Source organism: Molossus molossus, unplaced genomic scaffold (assembly GCF_014108415.1).
Source record: "Molossus molossus isolate mMolMol1 unplaced genomic scaffold, mMolMol1.p scaffold_m16_p_7, whole genome shotgun sequence".
NCBI lineage: Eukaryota > Metazoa > Chordata > Mammalia > Chiroptera > Molossidae > Molossus > Molossus molossus.
This window is the reverse complement of record NW_023425401.1, coordinates 49,533,802-49,555,529: the sequence shown is the minus strand read 5'-3', so window position 1 is coordinate 49,555,529 and position 21,728 is coordinate 49,533,802. Positions and strand designations below refer to the sequence as shown.

Sequence of the window (21,728 nt, the reverse complement as noted above, 5' to 3'; positions counted from 1 at the left end):
GGACATAATATTTAATGGATGCCTATGATATGTACCAAAGATTTTACACAATTGTCTCATTTGATCTTCATAAGAACCCTATGATTTCATTGTGAGTATTAAATAAAATGAAAAGAATTGAGGGGGGGAGAATAAATAACCTACTGAACAGCTGCTTTGGAGGCTCCAATTTCCCATATTACTTGAGATTTCTCTGTGAGGAGGTACAATCTACAATTTCAAAATCACTCTACCATATTCCACAGACTCACAATATTTATTCATTGTGAATTTGCATGCAAATATTTTAAATGTCATTTGAAATACACAAACTTCCATTGAACTTTAGGTTATACTTCGGATTATGGTTTTTGTTGAAGGAACAATTAGTGAGGATAGATAAAGAGCAGAAAATTATAACAGAAAGCAGATAAAAACCACCAAGGAAATGAATTTGGAAATAATAAAAACATGGAAGGAACAGTGTCTTGTACATATATGATATTATCATTTATGTATAATTCTTATATACATTCTATTACTTTTCTGCCCTTAAAATGTGATGACTGGGGAAAAGGAGAGAATTAACATCTTTGGATTATTAGTGATAAAAAGAAAAAAATTTTAAAGAATATGCAACAAGAAGGCAGAAGACCTACAATCTACTTGTGAATACACTACTAAATGCTTGGTTAACTTTGATTACATCAGTTTGTTTTAACAGTGAATATCTTCTCTCATGTCTTTGGCATTGTAAAATTGTGTGGTTCTCAAAAACTCTTAGAATGCAAGTTTGTGACAAATTAACCACATGAAGTTAAAAATATCTGCCAACTCACAAATGATATACTTTATTGCAGTCAGGTTTTTATTTTTGTAAGAGTCGCTAAAAGCATTAAGAAGAAGCTAAGATTACTAAATAATAATAAAATTAGTTGAAAGAAAATCAAAGACCCAAATAGTCACAAAAGTATTTAAAGATTAAATGGGAAATTAGTACAGATTACTCTGTTTTGGAGAAAAAAATACATTTAAAGTACTTGAGAGTTTAATTTCACAGATTTCATGATTGGAATAGAAATGACAGCTATTCTAGGGGGTAAAAATAGGAATGGAAAGATTGAAGCAAAAATTGAACTTAACAGTGGTAAATAATCATTATCTCTAACAATGTAACTTAAATTTTAGATAGTTAATACAAATATTTTAGGAACACATCAAGTAAATAATTTCACATATATTAAATAGGATGGAAAATCAGTTTTTAGAGTCCTCCTAAGAGTCTAACTAAAATATAAGCCTGCCTAGCAATGAGTTCTGTGCTTGATTTCAAAACTCACTTTGAATATTGTAGAAGTTATAATAATAACCAATTTACCAAGAAATAAAAAATGACTTTTTAGTTAATTGCATTTGTGGCTAATACTTAAAATTATATATGAAATTTTTATTTTATTATACTGTCATACCTCCAACATATATGATACTATATTTATTTAAATGTAAATTATGGAGGTTTTTTTATCTTTAATTTTTTTCCTTGATAATCAAATACTATGTTTTGTTTATTTAATTATAGACGAAAAGTTCTCAAACCATAACACCCTCTGGCACTCAGAAAAAAGTTAAGAGAACTCTGCCAAACCCACCTCCTGAGGAGACCTCAACAGGAACGCAGTCGACATACAGCACAATGGGCACCGTTTCCAGGAGAAGGATCTGCAGAACCAACACGATGGCCCGCGCCAAGATTCTCCAGGACATAGACAGAGAGCTCGATCTCGTAGAGAGGGAATCTGCAAAACTTAGAAAGAAACAAGCAGAACTTGATGAGGAAGAAAAGGAGATTGATGCCAAGTTGCGGTACCTGGAAATGGGAATTAACAGGAGGAAAGAGGCATTGTTAAAGGAGAGAGAAAAGAGAGAGCGAGCCTACCTCCAGGGAGTAGCCGAGGATCGGGATTACATGTCTGACAGTGAGGTGAGCAGCACCAGACCAACCCGAATAGAAAGTCAGCATGGCATAGAGCGACCAAGAACTGCTCCCCAAACTGAATTTGGCCAGTTTATACCACCCCAAACCCAAACAGAATCTCAACTTGTTCCTCCTACAAGTCCTTACACACAATACCAATACTCTTCTCCTGCTCTTCCTACCCAAGCACCCACTCCATACACCCAACAATCCCATTTTCAGCAGCAAACTTTGTATCACCAGCAAGTTTCACCTTATCAGACTCAGCCAACATTCCAAGCTGTGGCAACAATGTCCTTCACACCTCAAGCTCAACCTACACCAACCCCACAGCCTTCTTATCAGTTACCATCACAGATGATGGTGATACAACAAAAGCCACGGCAAACTACATTATATTTGGAGCCCAAGATAACTTCAAATTATGAGGTGGTTCGCAACCAACCCCTGATGATAGCACCTGTGTCTACCGATAATACATATGCTGTTTCCCATCTTGGTAGTAAGTACAATACCTTAGACTTGAGAATAGGATTGGAGGAGAGAAGTAGCATGGCAAGCAGTCCAATATCAAGCATCTCTGCAGATTCTTTTTATGCAGATATTGACCACCATACACCACGGAACTTTGTCCTAATTGATGACATTGGAGAAATTACCAAAGGAACAGCAGCATTAACTACTGCATTTAGTCTTCATGAAAAAGATCTGTCAAAAACAGACCGTCTCCTTAGAACCACTGAAACACGGAGGACTCAAGAAGTAACAGATTTCCTAGCACCTTTACAGACTTCCTCCAGATTACATAGTTATGTGAAAGCAGAGGAAGATCCAATGGAGGATCCTTATGAGTTAAAGCTTCTGAAACATCAGATTAAACAAGAATTCCGTAGAGGGGCAGAGAGCTTAGATCACCTTGCCGGTCTTTCCCATTATTACCATGGTGATACTAGCTACAGACATTTTCCAAAATCTGAGAAGTACAGCATTAGTAGACTCACACTTGAAAAACAAGCAGCAAAACAACTACCAGCAGCCATACTTTATCAAAAGCAGTCAAAGCATAAGAAATCACTAATTGACCCTAAAATGTCAAAATTTTCACCTATTCAAGAAAGTAGAGACCTTGAACCTGATTATTCAAGCTATATGACTTCTAGCACTTCATCTATTGGTGGAATTTCTTCTAGAGCAAGGCTTCTTCAAGATGATATCACGTTTGGCCTCAGAAAAAATATTACAGACCAACAAAAATTTATGGGATCATCTCTTGGCACAGGACTGGGCACATTAGGAAATACCATACGGTCAGCTCTGCAGGATGAAGCGGATAAGCCATACAGTAGTGGCAGCAGGTCCAGACCTTCTTCCAGACCTTCTTCTGTCTATGGGCTTGATTTATCAATCAAAAGAGATTCTTCCAGCTCTTCTTTAAGACTGAAAGCTCAAGAGGCTGAAGCTCTAGATGTTTCCTTTGGTCATGCATCACCCTCTGGCAGAACTAAGCCTACCAGTTTGCCAATTAGCCAGAGTCGAGGAAGAATACCAATTGTGGCCCAGAATTCTGAAGAAGAAAGTCCACTCAGTCCTGTTGGCCAGCCAATGGGAATGGCCAGGGCTGCCGCTGGACCCCTACCACCAATATCTGCAGACACCAGGGATCAGTTTGGATCAAGTCACTCACTGCCTGAAGTTCAGCAACACATGAGAGAAGAATCACGGACTCGAGGCTATGACCGTGACATAGCATTCATCATGGATGATTTCCAACATGCCATGTCAGACAGTGAAGGTAAATTGGGCCTCAAACTACCTTGTTACACTCAAAACTCAAACTCTGCATGTTTAATTTTCCTTCTGTAAGGATGTATTCTACTTTTCTTGGTTTGTCTTTTGCATGTTTACTTCAATTTTATTTCTTATAAATGGAAATTTTATCTTGTGTATAGATTTTGTAGCATGCTTTTACTTTCTTTCAGTTTATTTTTTATTGTTGTTTCCTAATTGCTTGATTTGTTTGGTGTCCACTTTTCCAAAACCATTATCAATAAGTGTGCCAATAAAATGGTCATTATTTAAATCCATAGTTGGAAAGTTTTCATTATATATTTGTTTTATTTTTAATGTTATTGGTCAATTTCTTTCAGTTTGTGAAATTTTTAAGGTTTAGAGCCATTAATTAGTATTCTGCTAGACTTTGTAATAGAAAATTACTTATGTCATTTTTGTGAGACTAGTATTTATTAATTTAGAGAATATTTTCATCTGAGAATTTTTGGATAAGTCCCTAATATTAGAATAATGCAGAATTTTATAATTCACCTTACATCAAAGGTTTGCATTTTATCTCTCTCGTTATGAATACCATAATTGACAAGTTTGTATTTTTGCATTATATACTAGAATGCTTAGGACCAAATATGACATTGACAATAAATAATCTTATCAGTATGTATAAAGAATTTTTAGATTTAAAATTCAAATCTTTTTTGAATTTTGTAATATGCTTTTATGAGTTTTCTCATTTGGAGCTGAAGCCCTTCAGGTGTACCTGTTTAACCTTTTCCTTGACTTTGCTTTTTGCCTCATCCCTTTTTTTGCCCTTAATTGTTTTGCTAGTTTTTCATATTGAATACATTATTTAAGGGAAGTACATATTTAGCATAAAAATAGCATGGTGTTTTTATTGTTGTTGTTTTATCATACATGACCATAAGTATTTTAGAAAATTATCTAGTCCAAGTCTAATTTTGAAGAGGAGAGAGAAGGGGTACAGGGATGTAAAGAGTCTTACCGTGCCAAGAGAACTTATGACTCTGGATATATATATTTTTTAACCTCCTCTGTGGGCTATTTGATTGTAAGTGTGGTTTGAGTCCTGGAAATAAAATATTTCTGATCAAATAAAAATGTATTACTTCATACCTTTGGAGACTGCAAAGCACTAAGCTAACATGAATATCTCCCCCTTTTAAATCTTACATTTTCCTTGAGGATTCACAGGAAAATATGTTTTCATGACAAGGATATTCTTTCTACTTTTGTATCTAACCATCAATATGGTTTTAGAAATTCAAATCTACACTTGAAAAGGACTAAAGTAATCACTGGATCTAGAGGACAAACTGCTTTTCCTAGTGAAATTCCAGCAACTAATCAGTTTCTGATTTGTTTTCTTCTCTACTGGCTATTGGAATTATCATTTTTATTGACAATTGTCAATTAAATAAAACAATGTTGTTTTATTAACCCAGTTTGAATGAATCTATACAGTTAAACAGGAGTTATGCTGTTATGGGGAAATAGTCTTTATTTTCTTCTTTACTTTTCTCACAATCCACATTTTGCATACATTTTATACATAAAAAATGACCACTGCAGAAGAGTAAAAAGGCTTTTCAATAATTATATCCATAAAATAACAAAATAAAACAAAAACTCTAACAGGTCTTTGGCATAACTAAACACCTAAAAGTTATGTGTGTACATTGAGCCCATGTTTGAAGAGAATTTGACAAATTAATTTATTCATCACAAATGTTTTATCAACATGGTGCCAGACATACACACAGATATTTCCAGATATTCCAAAATGTGGCATTTATTTACATATAACCTTATAAAAATAACTTTTATATTTATTTATATGGATGATGCGTACTCATAATCATCAAGGACTGTATGAAAAATATTGATTTGATCAAGTAGATGATGATACTTTATGCGGCATACAAAATTATGAAGTGCTTAAAAATATCAAAGAAACAAAATGAAATTTAGATGAAGTTAAACAAACTAAAATATATTAAAAAATAAGCAGACAAAAAAATGTAGTCATAAAGATCAAGTTGGTACAGAATTAAGCAAAGGACAACTATAACATTAATTTACATATGCAATATTATGTGTTTGAATTGTGACTATCTTTAAAAGTTGTATTTTTAATATTATATATTTTCTTTGGTTTTATACCACATAAACATACTATTTTTCTCCTAGTGAGCAGTGGCCTACTTTTCTTTTGAAATCCTGGATTCCTTAGGTAATTAAGGGGAAAATATAAAAAATATTTTTCCAGTCAATTAACTCATTTACAAATTCATGTAGTAATAAGAATTTTTAAATAAATTTTTTTTTACCAACAATGCTATATCTTTATTTACATGATTCTAAGAGAATTTTGAAGATATAACATTTCACCGGGCTATTTAGTATCATGTAGGCAAAACAAATTTAACTGATTTCAAACTGCTTATTGTGAGCTTTCTCTAAATACAATCAAACTCTAGGTTATAGACCATTAGATGTTTTTCAGATGTGTTCTATATACTCTAATTAATTTTGAAACATCTCACTTGAGGTAAAATCTAGGTATGTATAATTTACATTGCTTAATATTTATGGCCATCAGGTTGAAGTCCACCACTTGACATGCATGTATGGTTGAGCAAGTACAAAGCAGGAAGACTTTCCTTTAGAACAAATTGGAGGGAAGCCAATTAGAAACAGTCAAATTATATTTATTTCTACAACCACAAATATTTTGTTGAAAACATTATTTCAAAGTATACTCTATGCAAGAAAAAAGCATCAATATATAAAGTCTATTTAAAAAAATATATTGACCAATTTTTGATACTGAATAGAATTAAACTATTAACATGTAGCTGTAGGCTGTGAATAATAGTAGACCCAGAATTGCTTGCTTGTATTTTACATGTAAGAATTCAAGAAAACATTAATTTAAAAAAGGAGAGATGTTAATCTCTAGCAAATTATTTAAACTAATTTGGAAAATGTTATTATTATGAAGTTTAATTTTTAAAGTACAGACCTACTAGATCTGACAATTAAGATAGACAATTGTAGTTATAAACAATTAGCATTTATATCTAACTTGGTATAAATGATGAAAACAGAATTTAATATAAAAGCAGATTTATTCAATCCAGTTTTTCTTGTTTTGTCTATAAATTCCTATGCAAAGCATGGTAGATATTCTAATTTACAGGTACAATTATTATAAGAAATATAAGACAAAGTATATAATTAGAATTGGAAATAAATTGATAAAATTTGGATCGGGTTGCGATTCTGCCTTATTTGTATAGGCATAGCCAAGGAAACATGTTTTGTTTTGTTTTTTAATTTTTTTCTTTATTGCTTTTTTAGAGAGAAAGAGGAAGGAAGAGGAAGAGAGAGATATAGAAACATAGATGAGAGAGAACATCGATTGGCTGCCTCCTGCATGCCCCCCATTGGGGATCGGGCCACAACCTGGGCATGTGCCCTGACCAGGAATCGAACCAGCGACCTCTTGGTGCGTGGGTCGACTCTCAACCACTGAGCCACATCAGTTGGCAAGGAAACATGTTTTAAAGGATTGTACTTCAAATGCAGTTAGCAGGATTATATATTGAAGTGAAATTATGTACTACATTATCCAAGATATTCATTTTTTTAAATCAGTATAGATTATTTTTTCTTTTCACAATAAATATACATAAGAAGTAAGATGAAATAGTATTATTGTTGTTAGGGTAATCTAATCAAATTTTAGTCTGATGATTAAATGATTTGTATTTACTTATCAAATTTTATTACACTAAACATGTTTTTCATAAATTTAGTCAATTTATATCTAATTAAAACTATGAAAAAACATAGTAAGTATCCAGTAGATTGTGAGAAATGATTGGGTAACTATTAATGAAGTGAAAGGGACAAATTAATAGTTATTTTAAAACATGCATATTATAATTAGAATATTTAACTTCTTTTTCTAGTTGATGACTAATTTTTCTTTTTTATTCACTTCTAAATATTTATCAAATGTTACGGCATTTGCAAGGCATTGTGTTTAGTGTTGAGTGAGGAAAAAATAATACGAGATATGAGCCTTGCCCCCTCAAGCAGCTGTAGAATCTAATACAGGAGATCAGGGAAGCAGGTATACAATCACAAATCAGATATGTAACATTGTATTTCCTCAGATCTAAGACTGACTAAATGTGGTTAATCACTACCATTGACCAAAATCACAAGGGGTAGAAGAAGTAAATAGTGGTGGATATGCTGTGGGTTTGCCAGCCCTGCTAGCAAAGAAATGATGAATATCACCTTTAAACAAGTCTTGGGAGAAGAATTTAAAAGAAAAGACAATCAAGGATGTAGATGTTAAAAGAAAGCTATAGTGACTTAGAATTCAATAGAAGCTTGACTTTCCAGAAAGCATAGGTTAATATCATCACCAGCCAATCTTTCAGGATGAGCACTTGAAAAGGCTGTTTCCATCTGCCATTTAGGAAGTAACAAATGTATTTTCAGAAACTATTCATTAAGGATCCTTTTACCAAGAATAAAACTTTATATGTACAAAGTTAAATTCTGTATATTTGGTAAAATATAATTGTTGGTCTCTAAATAATAGCTTTAAAAAACATTGGAAATACTAAAAACGGAAGTAATAATTATGTACTTAAACATGGTTGCATTTTCAAAAAAGTATTTTAAGATATCAAGTTTTTTATATTTTAAATACAAAAGGAAGTCAATCAACTCTTCAATCAAATTCCTAAATCTCACAGAAAATAATGGTTTAATTTTAATAAAAGAATTCTGAATTATATATTTTTTAATATTAGGCTACCAGATGATTATGGCACACATGTTCTTAGCAATAATATCTGGAATCCTCTTAGAAATAAATGTTTTCTTTTATTTATGAATGTCATAAAAACATCACAATTTCAAAATATACCTACTTGATATTCAAAACCAGCAGCCATATCCATGTCAGTACTGGTTTGATGTGATAGTGAGAAAGTGAAAGGATCTTCTATATTCAAGGAATACATTTTCCTTACGTTAGTGGTGGGTGACGGGGAGAGGTGAGGTGAGAACTAATGGACTGAGGGTGAATAGAATGACTTCTGAGAAATATTCACTTGTTCATTTACTTATTTCAATCACTACCTAAATTCTTTTTATCCTTATTAAAAATTTAATTTGTTTTATAGTGCTCTGAGAGGTTAAACACATGTGTACATGATTTTTTTCTAGGTTATTCCATGGTGCATATTTTTTACCATAATATTGGAAATACTTCTTCTCACCCCATTTGGAGTTGTATTTGAAATGCATGAATGGTTAACAAGCCTGGTGCATGATGGTACTTTAGGACATCTGCTGCCCTCTAGCATTTGTATTAGTTGGGTTGCAATGTTTGATATTTCCTTGGTCTCCAAAGCCTATCACCTGCGTCGTGAAGAAACAGATTGGTTTGACAAACCCAGGGAGTCCCGTTTGGAAAATGGACATGGTCTGGATCGAAAACTGCCAGAAAGATTGGTCCATTCTAGACCTCTCAGTCAACATCAAGAGCAAGTAAGTGCTATACTGAGCATTCTCTTTGAGATTTATACCACCCCTCCAAAAAATTTTACTCTAGAATGGTCTCAGTTATTCTTAAAGTCATGAAACTTCTGTCAAGGTCACAAGTTTGAAGTACCAAATACCTTACTTTATCAACTTAAAACTCAACACAGCTGTAATTCTACTAGGCAGTTTGAGTGATTCACCCCTCCAACAGATAAAGTTTGTACATCATCCCCAACACTACTGTACAAGGAGAATACATAAAGCTCCTGAAGAACTTACAGACTATTGGGTGAAATAGATTTGGGTATTTTCAGTGCTTTCCAATAACAATGTATTCCAATGTTATGAATAGCAAATTAGAGGATGACCAAACCAAGTTAGCTGGGGACAGGGAAGGCTTTACTTGGAGAAAGAAAGAAACATATTTTAGAGTTTGTTAAATGAAAGTGTTTTATATTCATTTTTGTATTTATCATCAGAACTCACATGAAGTAGGTATTATTAATATATAATTATAGACAAAGAAACTGAAACATAAAGATAAATTTCACAATTAGCTAAATATGATTCCAAAATGAACTCATTCACTTTAGAATAAATGAGGTAATATTTGGGTTGAATTTTGAGAGATACATAGGAGATCAACAATTGGATGAATTAAGAAAGATTTCTCTGGTAAGCCAAGTGGCCTTCAATAACTGCCTTAACAGATCAGATACATACAGGCTGTTCCTCATAATCATTAGAGCAATTACAAAAGAGGTTGTTATTTATTTACATACATTAACTCTTGAATCATCCTGTTGGATTACCGATTCATTAATATAGAAGACGACTATATTTTGAACAACAAAAAAGAACCACATGAAATTACTATAATTTATTTCAGTGTCACATTAAGGTATAAAAGAAAAGCTTTTTGCATGGATAATAACTACTTTCTTAAAGATAATATCTATGCTCTTAGATTTGGTTTCTTCCTAAGCTGTTTCCATTTTCATGGACAACTTTCTAGCTGTTAAATAGAATTTCCTTTTATCAGAATTTTCTTATGTTTTGTTATACATGTATTTTTAGTTTTTGATAGCTTTAAGTTTTGGTTTAGGAGTGTTACCTCTATACACATGTTAATAAACTCCCACTTCTCTATATTTCATTTTAAAATATCAGATTATTAAACTTACTGCTCTTAGTTCTTGTACTTCTTAAATTGTATTTATATTGGTATTTCAGTCTCGTCACATAGATTAATTTTTATTAATAAAAATTAAAATAATTCTGAACAGGAATAATTTTTAAAATGAGAATTTACATATTTTATCTACAATTACTAAATAAATTTGTAAGATGAAAATAACTTCATTGCATGTATTTTAAGAATTCTTCATTATTAATTATTATGCCTTACCTACCGTCATTTGTTTCTTTGAAGTTTAGGATTCACCACTGAAAACACAAATTCTTTAAAGTAATAAGATGAAATATGTAAACTGGAGAGCTAAAAAAAAATAATGGTTTCCATATAGTTATTTTCCAACATTACTGTTTTCATATATACTCATAATAGTTTGTCCAACTTGTTTATTCAACTAATATTTTTTGAGGAAACATTTAATGTGTCCACTTCACAAATATTTTCTAAAATTCCATTCTCATGTCTGTAGATAAAACATTAATATCCCTTATGACACTTTTCTTTCCTAATTTTCTGTTACTAACATCTACAGATTTATGAGTTTGATCCACTGAGGATATAGTACATTATGTTTAAATAGTATAATTAGAGACCAATATAATCCCCAAATTTAAGAATTATTTAATGAATTTCTTGCAGGTTTTAATAAAGTAGAAAATATAAGGAGCTGTGTTTTTAGCAAGGTTACTGTAATAGGGTAATGTGTTTTTTGTGTGTTTTTTGCTAAAAGTTACATTTTACATTTTTTAATAATTTTTACATTTTCATTATGATATCTAACATGTAAATATAATTATCAAAATTGCAAATTTGTAGAATTATAAATTAGTTATAAAGTGAACAACCATACAGCCACTATACAGACCAATACAGGCAACATTGGCTGCCCTCGGAAACCCCCATGTGCCCCTTCCAGATTGTAATATTCAACCCTCCTCCTCCAAAAAAAACAGTATGTTGACTTGTGTAACAATGTCTTTGTTTTTCATTGCATTTTTTTTTTTCTAAATAGAAGCTACATAGAAGACAACATGTGCTTTGATTACATTTATATAAAGTTCAGAATTTATATCTTTTTGCATTGATATTTCAAATACTCTAACTCATTAACTCACCATAACTATATTTCAGTCTAGAGAAAATAGCAATATGTCATTCTCATTTTTTATTTACTTCTTTGCAACTCTAATCATAAAAAGGTAATATTGAGCTCTCGGTACCAATAAATCCAGATGCTTTTATTTGAAAACTTGTGCATAACAAGAATTTATGCCCATAAAATGCTCTGGAGGCAAGAGTAATAAAACCAAATTGACTAATACAAATACTAACACATCTGCTTTTTAAAATATTTTATGTTCAGTATACATTAGGGACATAGACAATTTTTTCTGAAATTTTTATTAGACTCAGAATTATGTTAACTAGAGAAATAAACCAAATCTGCAAATCCATATTATTTTCTTTCAAATATACATATACATACATATTCATTTAGTGGAAATTCAACTCTACTTTGTAAATTGAGCAGATTACCCAACTTTTTTTCCCCTTCAATTTTTGCATCTATAAGTAGGACTAATACCCTTCGCAGGGTGGTTATAAAGGTCAACACTTTTTGTTTGTTTGTTTGTTTGTTTGTTTGTTTGTTTGCTTTTTATGGGAAATGGGTGAACACTTCTTGAATGGTACAAAATGCCTCCACTCTCTGCACTAACTCCCACACTTGCAATTCTTATGTAACTGCTATATTGACATACATTAAGCTCCTCTGAAAGAGCCCCTCTTTTTCTTTGTTCTGAGTCTTTGAATGTCTTTTTTCCTCTACCTGAATGTTCTTCCACCTCTCTAACTCTACACATCAGCTAGGTCTCCATGCACATGCCCCATCTGACAAGAAGCCTTCCCTGTTACTACCATAATACCTCCCCACAAATGTGAGGCAAGTGTTCTTCCAATAGAACTGCGTGCATTGTGTCACAGCTATGAACTCCCAGACAACAGGGACTCCCTGCCCATCCACCACAGTGTATATACAGGGCCTAGCACAGAGCTTGGAATGCCTTAAGAGCACTCTCTATCCTGAATCTAGCATGTGTTGTTTTCAGGTGAAGGGAAGAATGGATGTCTGTGTTAACAAACGATATGATAACACAAATGTTATTATTTCATAAGTGTGAAATAATTCATAAAAATAATTCATTTTGAAATATTTTTAAGTAGAAAAAAGGAAGAATCCTTTTTCTGGGAGGTATATAGATGACAGTTCTTTCAATATAGAATCACCAAAAGATGATGCCATCAGACACTAGCCTCTTGGGAAGACATAGATGCCACTACTTGACATCAGTCCTGCCCTCTGCCTTGCTCCTGCTCTTTCTTATTTGGCAGATACAACACCTACCCTGAAACCCCATCTGCTGGAGAAATCTCTGAACATTTAACCTGCAATGGTTAGGAAAAAGCCAAGATCCAACTAATTCATACATGGGAAACAGATACTTCTTCTGTCTTCACTTAGTCACAATGATCATATTAATGGCAGTTTAATGAGTCTGATTTAGTGAGTGAATTCATGAAGCTGGTTGTACACAGTCTCTTAAACTATGGAAGGCTCTGTGAGATACTCTGAAAGAGCATTTATGGTAATGAGGATGTTTAACATCCTTTCTACTAACATCGTCATAGGTACAAATTAAAAGACCATTTTGGCCCTGGCCGGTTTGGCTCAGCTGTTAGAGCGTCAGCCTGCGGTCCGGAGAGACCCGGGTTTGGTTCCCACTAAGGGCACATACTTCGGTTGCAGTTTGTCCCCGGCCCTGGTTGGTCGTGCGGGTGGCAGCCACTCGATGTGTCCCTTCACATCGATGTTTCTCTCTCTCTCTTCCTCTCTCTCCCTCCCACTCTATCTGTACAAAAAATGGAGAAATGTCCTCGGGTGAGGATTAAAAAAAATAAAAAAATAAAAGACCATTTTGGCTTGCTGGTAAAACTCTGATGAAAAATTTGGGAAACTTTACTACTCTTCTAGACTGGGCAATAGATGCACTACCAGACTGTGCACTTCTCCCTAGTCTGGAAAATGCAAAGAATAGCAAAAGGCAAAATTATGTTTTCTTAGTTTACTTTTTGGCCAAATGGAGAAAAGGACTTAAAACTTGTTAAATAATACAGTAAATTAAAAGATATTTGAAATACAGTATTATCCACCAATTTGAATAAATTACAGTACTAACAAAGTTCAGCTATATTTAATAGCTGTAGAGTTTTCAATGCACGTGGTTTAAATTTAGTAAACAAGATCTTTAAATGCAGATTAGGGGAGGGAGGCAGAAAAGGAGCAAAGGAAAACAGGAAATAAAAGAAGGAGAAAAGATGATATGATGGAAAGTAAGTACAGCAGAGGAGAAAAAGTAAAAGAAAAGAGAGAGAGAGAGAGAGACAGAGAGAGAGAGAACAGGAAGTGAGAATGAAAGAGGAGAATGTCCACTCTTAATTGTTAGGAATATAAATGAGGTTTTCTGTGGCTTACAAAGTTAGTATTAGTATAAATAATCTAGATTGACTGATATACTGATTATATATTTTTATAATCTTGCAAACAATATTTTAGTTTTATTTGTAGGATTCATGTAATATTTCTGGACTTAACAGGTTGTTATGGAATTGTTATATTCATCAGAGATTTGATTAAGCTTATTCTTTCCTGGAGAAAATTAAAACTAAAGGCTTTTATTTAAGCTTGCCTTTTTTTCAATATGAATTTTGCTTTTAATATCTAAAATTCTAACAGTGTTATAGCTGGATTGACACATTGAAACCACACGAGTATTCCAAGGAATCTTTCTGCACCAAATGTACATCTCTTTGGTCCCAAATTCTATTTAATATTTTGGTTTTGTATCCCCACAAACATTTTAAGAAGGGTTATTGTTATTGTGGACAGTTTACAGATGTCTGCCTTTTCTCCCCCTTTGCCCCTCTCCACCTGACCTCTGCCCCACCCTAGGCGTTCACCACACTATTGATTGTCTATGTCCATGGGAGATAGGTATATACATATATGTTCTCTGGTTAATTTGTTCCTGCCACTCCCTTCCCCTTCCCTCTGATATCTGTCAGTCTGTTCCATGCATACATATCTCTGGACCTATTTTGTTCGTCGGTTCCGAGACCCTAATGGACTCAGAAACTAATAATATTTGATAATGTAAGATGTTTCCGAGGTGATCATTTTAGAAACTTTTATTATATTTTATTGATTGACTCAGTGTGTTTTTTAAAAAGTCTAATTGTGCAAATTGCACTTTAAGTGTCTTAACATTCTTTTTCACCTTGTCATATGTATGTCTTAGATTATACAGATGAATGGGAAGACTGTGCACTACATCTTTCCTCATGCAAGAATAAAAATAACGAGAGACTCTAAGGATCACACAGTTTCAGGTAAAGAAAAGCAAACCATCTATTCCTTTTAGTTGTAATGTCAGATTGAGATATGTATTTAGATTTCAGTTTGGATAACTGATTAAATTTTAGAAAACATCACGTTTTTGTCAAAAAAATTGTTTTGGAAATTTTCAAAGAAATAAGCATGCTATAACATTTGAACATGAAAACAATATGTTTTCATGTTGTGGTCATTACTATGACAAATAACTAAATGGTACGTATTTAGGTCATTCTTTTCATTTTTAAAAATGTACATGGCATTATAATATTCCACAATTATTCATATATTGAGTAATGTGGTCACTGGTTTTAGAACTATAAGCATTCTTATACAGGGAGGAAAAAGTTATCTTGGATTCTTCTAAGGAATAAATTCCCTTATACCTTGTGTATTTGAACATTATTAATAATGCTAGGTTTTTGTTTATTTGACTATGCCCTTTTGTAAACCAAAGGTTATGATGTAATTTTTTAAATGCTTTATTTTGAAATAATTTTGGAATCCAAGAAAATAGAACACTTAGTTCTTTTTTCTCACCAGTTTTCCTAAGGTTCACATCTATCTAACCACAATAAAATGATCAAAACCAAGAAGTTAACATTGATATGATAATATTAAAAAATCTATAGTCCTTATCTAAATTTGGGTTTCTCCACTCACCCACTTATTCTTTCTTTTTCTAGTCCTGGATTCAGTCCATATCTCACATGGCATTTGGTGGTCACACAATTCTCATGTCCTTCAATCAGATAGTTTCTCAGTCTTCCTTTGTTTTTCCTGACTTTGATGCTTTTGAAAGATAACAGAATTTTTATATTATAAATTTAACTTTGTTATTTAATCTGAGACAAAATATAAATTTTGTCAAAGTTAATATTTTTTAAAATATAAGTACTACTATATTCTCCCTCAAGTATATTCTTTCTGTTTCATTGACACTGTACATCAAAAGAAAATATTAATACATATGTGCTTATATATGTATACATTCTGGATATATGTATAGGTGATATATCAACATGGTTGATGTACTAGAAGGTTTTGTTTTTTTGTAGGACTGTCATTAGAAAGAACAAAAGGTATTTTTTCAGTGTACTTGCTATTTTTCCTTGCGGATTTTAGACCATGGAAAATGTAGATATGGAACAGGTTTTGCTTTGAGCAATTTTTCTCTTTATTTTCATAGAGAATGAATCGATTAGGAGTCTAATGTTCTTTCCCTTTTAAGATTGGGTAATTTGTCTTCCAACAGAGACAGATAATTCAACCTTTTATAGTTTTATTGCGTGCAAATTGTACTTTAACTATTGATGAAAATTCCAGGGGTGAATTTTAAACTGTTTTTGTAAAATAATTACTTGCTACAAACTATTTCAGTTCCCTCCAGCTCATAAGGCAAAACAACATAATACTTTCTAGCAATGCCAAACATTCTTTTTTACAACCAAAATCTTCATACCATTTTTACTAAATTATTATGTCTATTATAATGTATTTATTTTAGATGTATTATTATTTTTATACCATATTAATAATTTCTCAATTACAATATATGTTGACACTCATTATTTTAATTTGTTTTTTTCTACTATAATTAGGAAAAAAAGTTTTAAAATAACAGAAATAAGAACTATTGATTTCTTGTAAGTATTGTAGTCTGAAAACTAAATTCATTTTTCTCAGTATATAGATTTTGAAGAATAAGAAATGAAGATTATTGTTTTGAACAATACATTTATTAATAGTATACTATATCATCTCTCTGAATGGCCCATTTTCTTCCGATCTTTTTCTGAAATAATAATCCAAGTATTTTCCATTATCTTTACCCTGTATTGATTACTACTGGGTAAATATATTTTTCAGGTATCCTTAGGTTGCATGATTTTAAGTTATTAAAAAAGTGTATATACTTTTCAAATGAGGCTTCAGTACTTTAAAGGGGTTTAATACATGCATATGCGAGGCTAGAGCCTGAGATGACAGTCTTTGGCAAACAGTCTAGATGTTCTAAACTAGTGACAGGGAATCTCTGCCACAGAGCATTTATGCTCCTGGCTAATCTTTGGTCATTTGCTGCTCAACCAAAAGCCTACTTTGGGAGAAATTCCAAAATGGTGGCAGAGTGAACGGAAGCTACACAGACCGTCTCCCAGAACCAAACTGGAATTACAACTATAACACAAATTGACGGAAAAAGCAACAGAAAAGCAGCTTGTGAGGACCATACAACCAGGGACACCGACTTGATCCTGGTAGGCTGGCCAAGGCTCTAGATCAGGGCTGGGAGCCCACGGTCGGCAGCTCGGCAGCGGCCTTAGGTGTGAGCGGCACCTTTGGGTTATACTCCCAAGCGGCTCCACAACGCAGAGCCGGGACAGAGGCTACAACAGCCACAGCCACTCACCTTGGGCTCCAGCAGAGGGAGGGCAGACTGAATTGGAACTGTGTCGGGACACTTGGGATTTGGAGGGTGCTCAGAGCTTTTGCTGAGTGGCAGCCACGCAGGACGGTGGCCATATTGCTCCTTCCTAAGTCTCTGGGGAGAGGCAGCAGCCCCACCCTGGGAGATCCAACCCCACCCTGGGGGCCATTGAAGTGCTAATTGAAGCTCATTAACAACCAGAATCTGCCCCACCCTCATGAAATCCCCTTATGCTGAACACCTGAGGGAGTTTTTCAATCAACTGACAACCCAAACCTCATCAAGTAACCTCGACTGCTAGCCTCCAGGCAAAAATCTAGAGGATAACAGTACCTTTCCTGGGCTGGCAACTTTAACTAGGAAAGTAAGACTTGACAGTGGTGTTTAACGTGGGTCCTCCCTCGCTCGTCTAAACCCAGGACAGGGAGCCACAAACAGCAGAACACAAACACCCACAGTGAAAACTTGACAGTCTCCAAAGCCCACTGTGATACCCAAAATGGTGAAACACAGAAACAGAAGCCAAATGAAAGAGCAAGAGACCTCCACCAAAGATGAGATCAATGTGGAGCAATTAGGCATGTTAACAGAGCAATAATTCAGAGCCATGACCTTGAGGAAGCTCAACAGCATGAGTAAGGACATAGAGACGCTGAAAATAAGCCAATTGGAAATGAAAAACCATCTAGAAGAGATAAAAAAATGACATATCAGAAATGAAAAACCCATTGGAAGGTTTAAAAAGAGTAGAGGACGCTGAGGACCAGATCAGTGAATTAGAAGACAAGGTAGAAAAAATAAACCAGTCAGAAAACCAAAAGGAAAAAACAATTAAAAAACAGGAAGACAACTTAAGAGAACTGTGGAACAACTGGAAACGTAATAATATTTGCATCATAGGAGTCCCTGAAGAAGAAGAAAATGAGCAAGGGATAGAGAATATATTAAAAAAAATAGTGACAGAAAACTTCCCTAATTTGGTGAAGGAAGAAGGCATTCAAGCTCAAGAAGGACAGGGAGTCCCAAGTAAGAAGAACCCAAACAGGCCCACACCAAGACACATAGTAATTAAAATGCCAAAAATTAAAGACAAAGAGAGAATCCTAAAAGCAGCAAGAGATAAGCAACAGGTTACCTACAAAGGAAACCCCATAAGGCTCTCAGCTGACTTCTCACAAGAAACACTACAGGCCAGAAGGGAATGGCATGAGGTAATCAAGGTCAGGAAAAACAAGGATATGAATCCAACACTACTCTACCCAGTAAGGCTATCATTCAAAATAGAAGGTCAGATACAGAGCTTCCCCCACCAAAAAAAAAAAAAAAAAGGCTAAGGTAATACATTAGCACCAAACGAGCACTGCAAGAAATGTTAAAAGGACTGCTGTAATTAGCAGTAGAAATGGGAAGAAAAATAGACTACATTAAACAAAAATGGCAATAAATAAGTACATATCAATAATCACCTTAAATGTAAATAGATTAAATGCTCCCATAAAAAGACACAGAGTAGCTGATTGGATAAGAAAGCATGACTCATCTCATCTATATGTTGTTTACAAGAGACCCACCTCAAAACAAAAGACTCACATAGGTTGAAAGTGAAGGGATGGAAAAAAATTTTCCAAGCAAATGGAAAGCACAAAAAAGCTGGGGTAGCAATATGCATATCTGCTAAAATAGATTTCTAAATGCAGGCAATAACTAGAGACAAAGAAGGCCACTACATAATATTGAAAGGATCTATCCAACAGGAAGATATAACCTTGATAAACATATATGCAATCAATATAGGAGCACCAAAATATATTTAAAATCTTCTGGAAGACTTCCAAGGAGAAATCGACAGCAATATAATCATAGCAGGGGACTTCAACACCCCGTTTACACCACTGGATAGATCCTCTAGACAAAAATTTGCAAGGAAACAAAGATTCTAAATGAAGCACTAGACCAAATGGATTTAATCGATATCTACAGACAATTACACCCCAAAACTACAGAATAAACATTCTTCTCAGGTGCACATGGGACATTCTCAAAGATAGACCACATGATAGGACACAAACTAAATCACTACAAGTTCAAGAAGATTGATATATCAAGCATCATCTCAGATCACAATGGCATGAAACTAGAAATCAATTGCAACAAGAACATGCAAAGACATTTCAACACATGGAGGCTAAATAGCATGTTATTAAACAATGAATTGGTTACCGAGGAGATCAAGGAAGAAATTAAAAACTCCCTGGAAACCAATGAAAATGAACACACAACAACACAAAATTTATGGTATGCAGCGAAAGCAGTCCTGAGAGGGAAGTTCATAGCACTACAGGCCTACCTCAAGAAACAAGAAAAATTTCTAATTGACTGTCTAACCTCACAACTTACAGAATTAGAAAGGAAACAAAAAGAAAACTCCAGAGCAAGTAGAAGGAAGGAAATAGTAAAGATCGGAGCAGAAATAAATGACATAGAGACCAAAAAATCAATTCAAAGGATCAATGAAACAAAGAGCTGGTTTTTCGAAAAGATAAACAAGATCGATGGACCCTTAGCTAGACTCACCAAGAAACAAAGAGAGAGAACCCAAATACACAAAATCAGAAATGAAAGAGGAGAAGTAACAACCAACACCACAGAAATACAAAAGATCGTTAACAGCTACTATGAACAACTATATGGCAACAAATTCAACAATCTAAGCGAAATGGACAAATTTCTAGAAACACACAGTCTCCCAAAACTGGACCAGGAAGAGATAGAAAACTTGACAGACCAATAACAACTACGGAAATTGAAGCAAACAAAAGCCCAGGCCCAGATGGCTAAATGGGGGAGTTTTACCGAACATTCAAAGAAGAACTAACACCCATTCTTCTCAAACTATTTCAAAAAATTCAAGAAGAGGAAGACTTCCAAACTCATTTTATGAGGCCAGCATAATTCTAATTCCAAAACAAGAAAAAGACTGTACAAAGAAAGAAAACTACAGGCCAATGATGAACATAGACGTCAAAATCCTGAACAAAATACTAGCAAATCGGATCCAGCAATACATCAAAAAAATTATTCACCATGACCAAGTGGAATCATTCCAGGGATGCAAGGCTGGTACAATATTCACAAATCAATAAATGTGATACACCACATAAACAAAATGAAGAATAAAAACCACACGATTATATCAATAGACGCTGAAAATGCATTAGACAGAATCCAGCATCCATTTCTGATAAAAAACGCTCGGCAATGTGGGAATAGAGGGATCATATCTCGACATAATAAAGGCTATATATGAAAGACCTATAGCCAACATCATACTCAATGGGCAGAAACTAAAAACATTTCCATTAAGAACAGGAAAAAGACAGGGATGTCCACTTTTGCCACTCTTATTTAACATAGTACTGGAAGTCTTAGCCACAGCAATCAGACATGAGGAAAAAATAAAAGGGATCCAAATTGGAAAGGAGGAAATGAAACTCATTATTTGCAGATGACATGATATTATATGTAGAAAAACCTAAAGACTCCATCAAAAATCTACTAGACTTAATAAATGATTTTGGCAAAGTAGCAGGATACAAAATTAACGACAAGAAATCGATGGCATTCTTATACACCAATGATGAACTCACAGAAAGAGAAACTGAAAAAACAATCCCATTTACCATCATGCCAAAAAAATTAAGATACTTGGAATAAAATTAACCAAAGAAGTAAAGGACCTATTTGCAGAAAACTACAAGACATTGAAAAAAGAAATAGAGGAAGATATAGAAAAGTGGAAGCACATACCCTGTTCATGGATCGGAAGAATTAACATCATTAAAATGTCCATACTACCCAAAGCAATCTATAGATTCAATGCAATCCCCATCCAAATACCAATGACATATTTCACAGAACTAGAACAAATACTTCAAAAGTTCATATGGAACCAAAAAAGACCTCAAATAGCCACAGCAATCTTGAAAAAGAAGAACAAAGTTGTAGGGATCACATTACCAGATTTCAGGTCATACTACAAAGCCACTGTAATCAAAACAGCCTATTACTGGCACAAGAACAGGCATATAGACCAGTGGAACAGAACTGAAAACCCAGAAATGGACCCAAGGCAATATGTTCAATTAATGTTTGACAAAGGTGGCAAGAGCATACAGTGGAGTAAAGACAGCCTCTTTAATTAATGGTGTTGTGAAAATTGGACAGCTACATGAAAAAAATGAAACTAGACCATCAACTTACACCATACACAAAAATAAACTCAAAATGGATAAAAGACTTAAATGTGACCCATGAATCCATA

The 21,728-nt window shown here is 33.7% G+C and overlaps 1 protein-coding gene across 1 annotated transcript in view; it reads left to right on the top strand.

The window, feature by feature from the left end:
• PCLO (piccolo presynaptic cytomatrix protein) overlaps positions 1 to 21,728 on the top strand; it is a 416,657-nt gene that overhangs the window by 245,349 nt on the left and 149,580 nt on the right. The window contains exons 7-9 of the mRNA XM_036247507.1: positions 1,559 to 3,746; positions 9,204 to 9,340; positions 14,885 to 14,975. Coding sequence (XP_036103400.1) covers positions 1,559 to 3,746; positions 9,204 to 9,340; positions 14,885 to 14,975 — 2,416 coding nt within the window. The remainder of the gene's footprint in view (positions 1 to 1,558; positions 3,747 to 9,203; positions 9,341 to 14,884; positions 14,976 to 21,728) is intronic.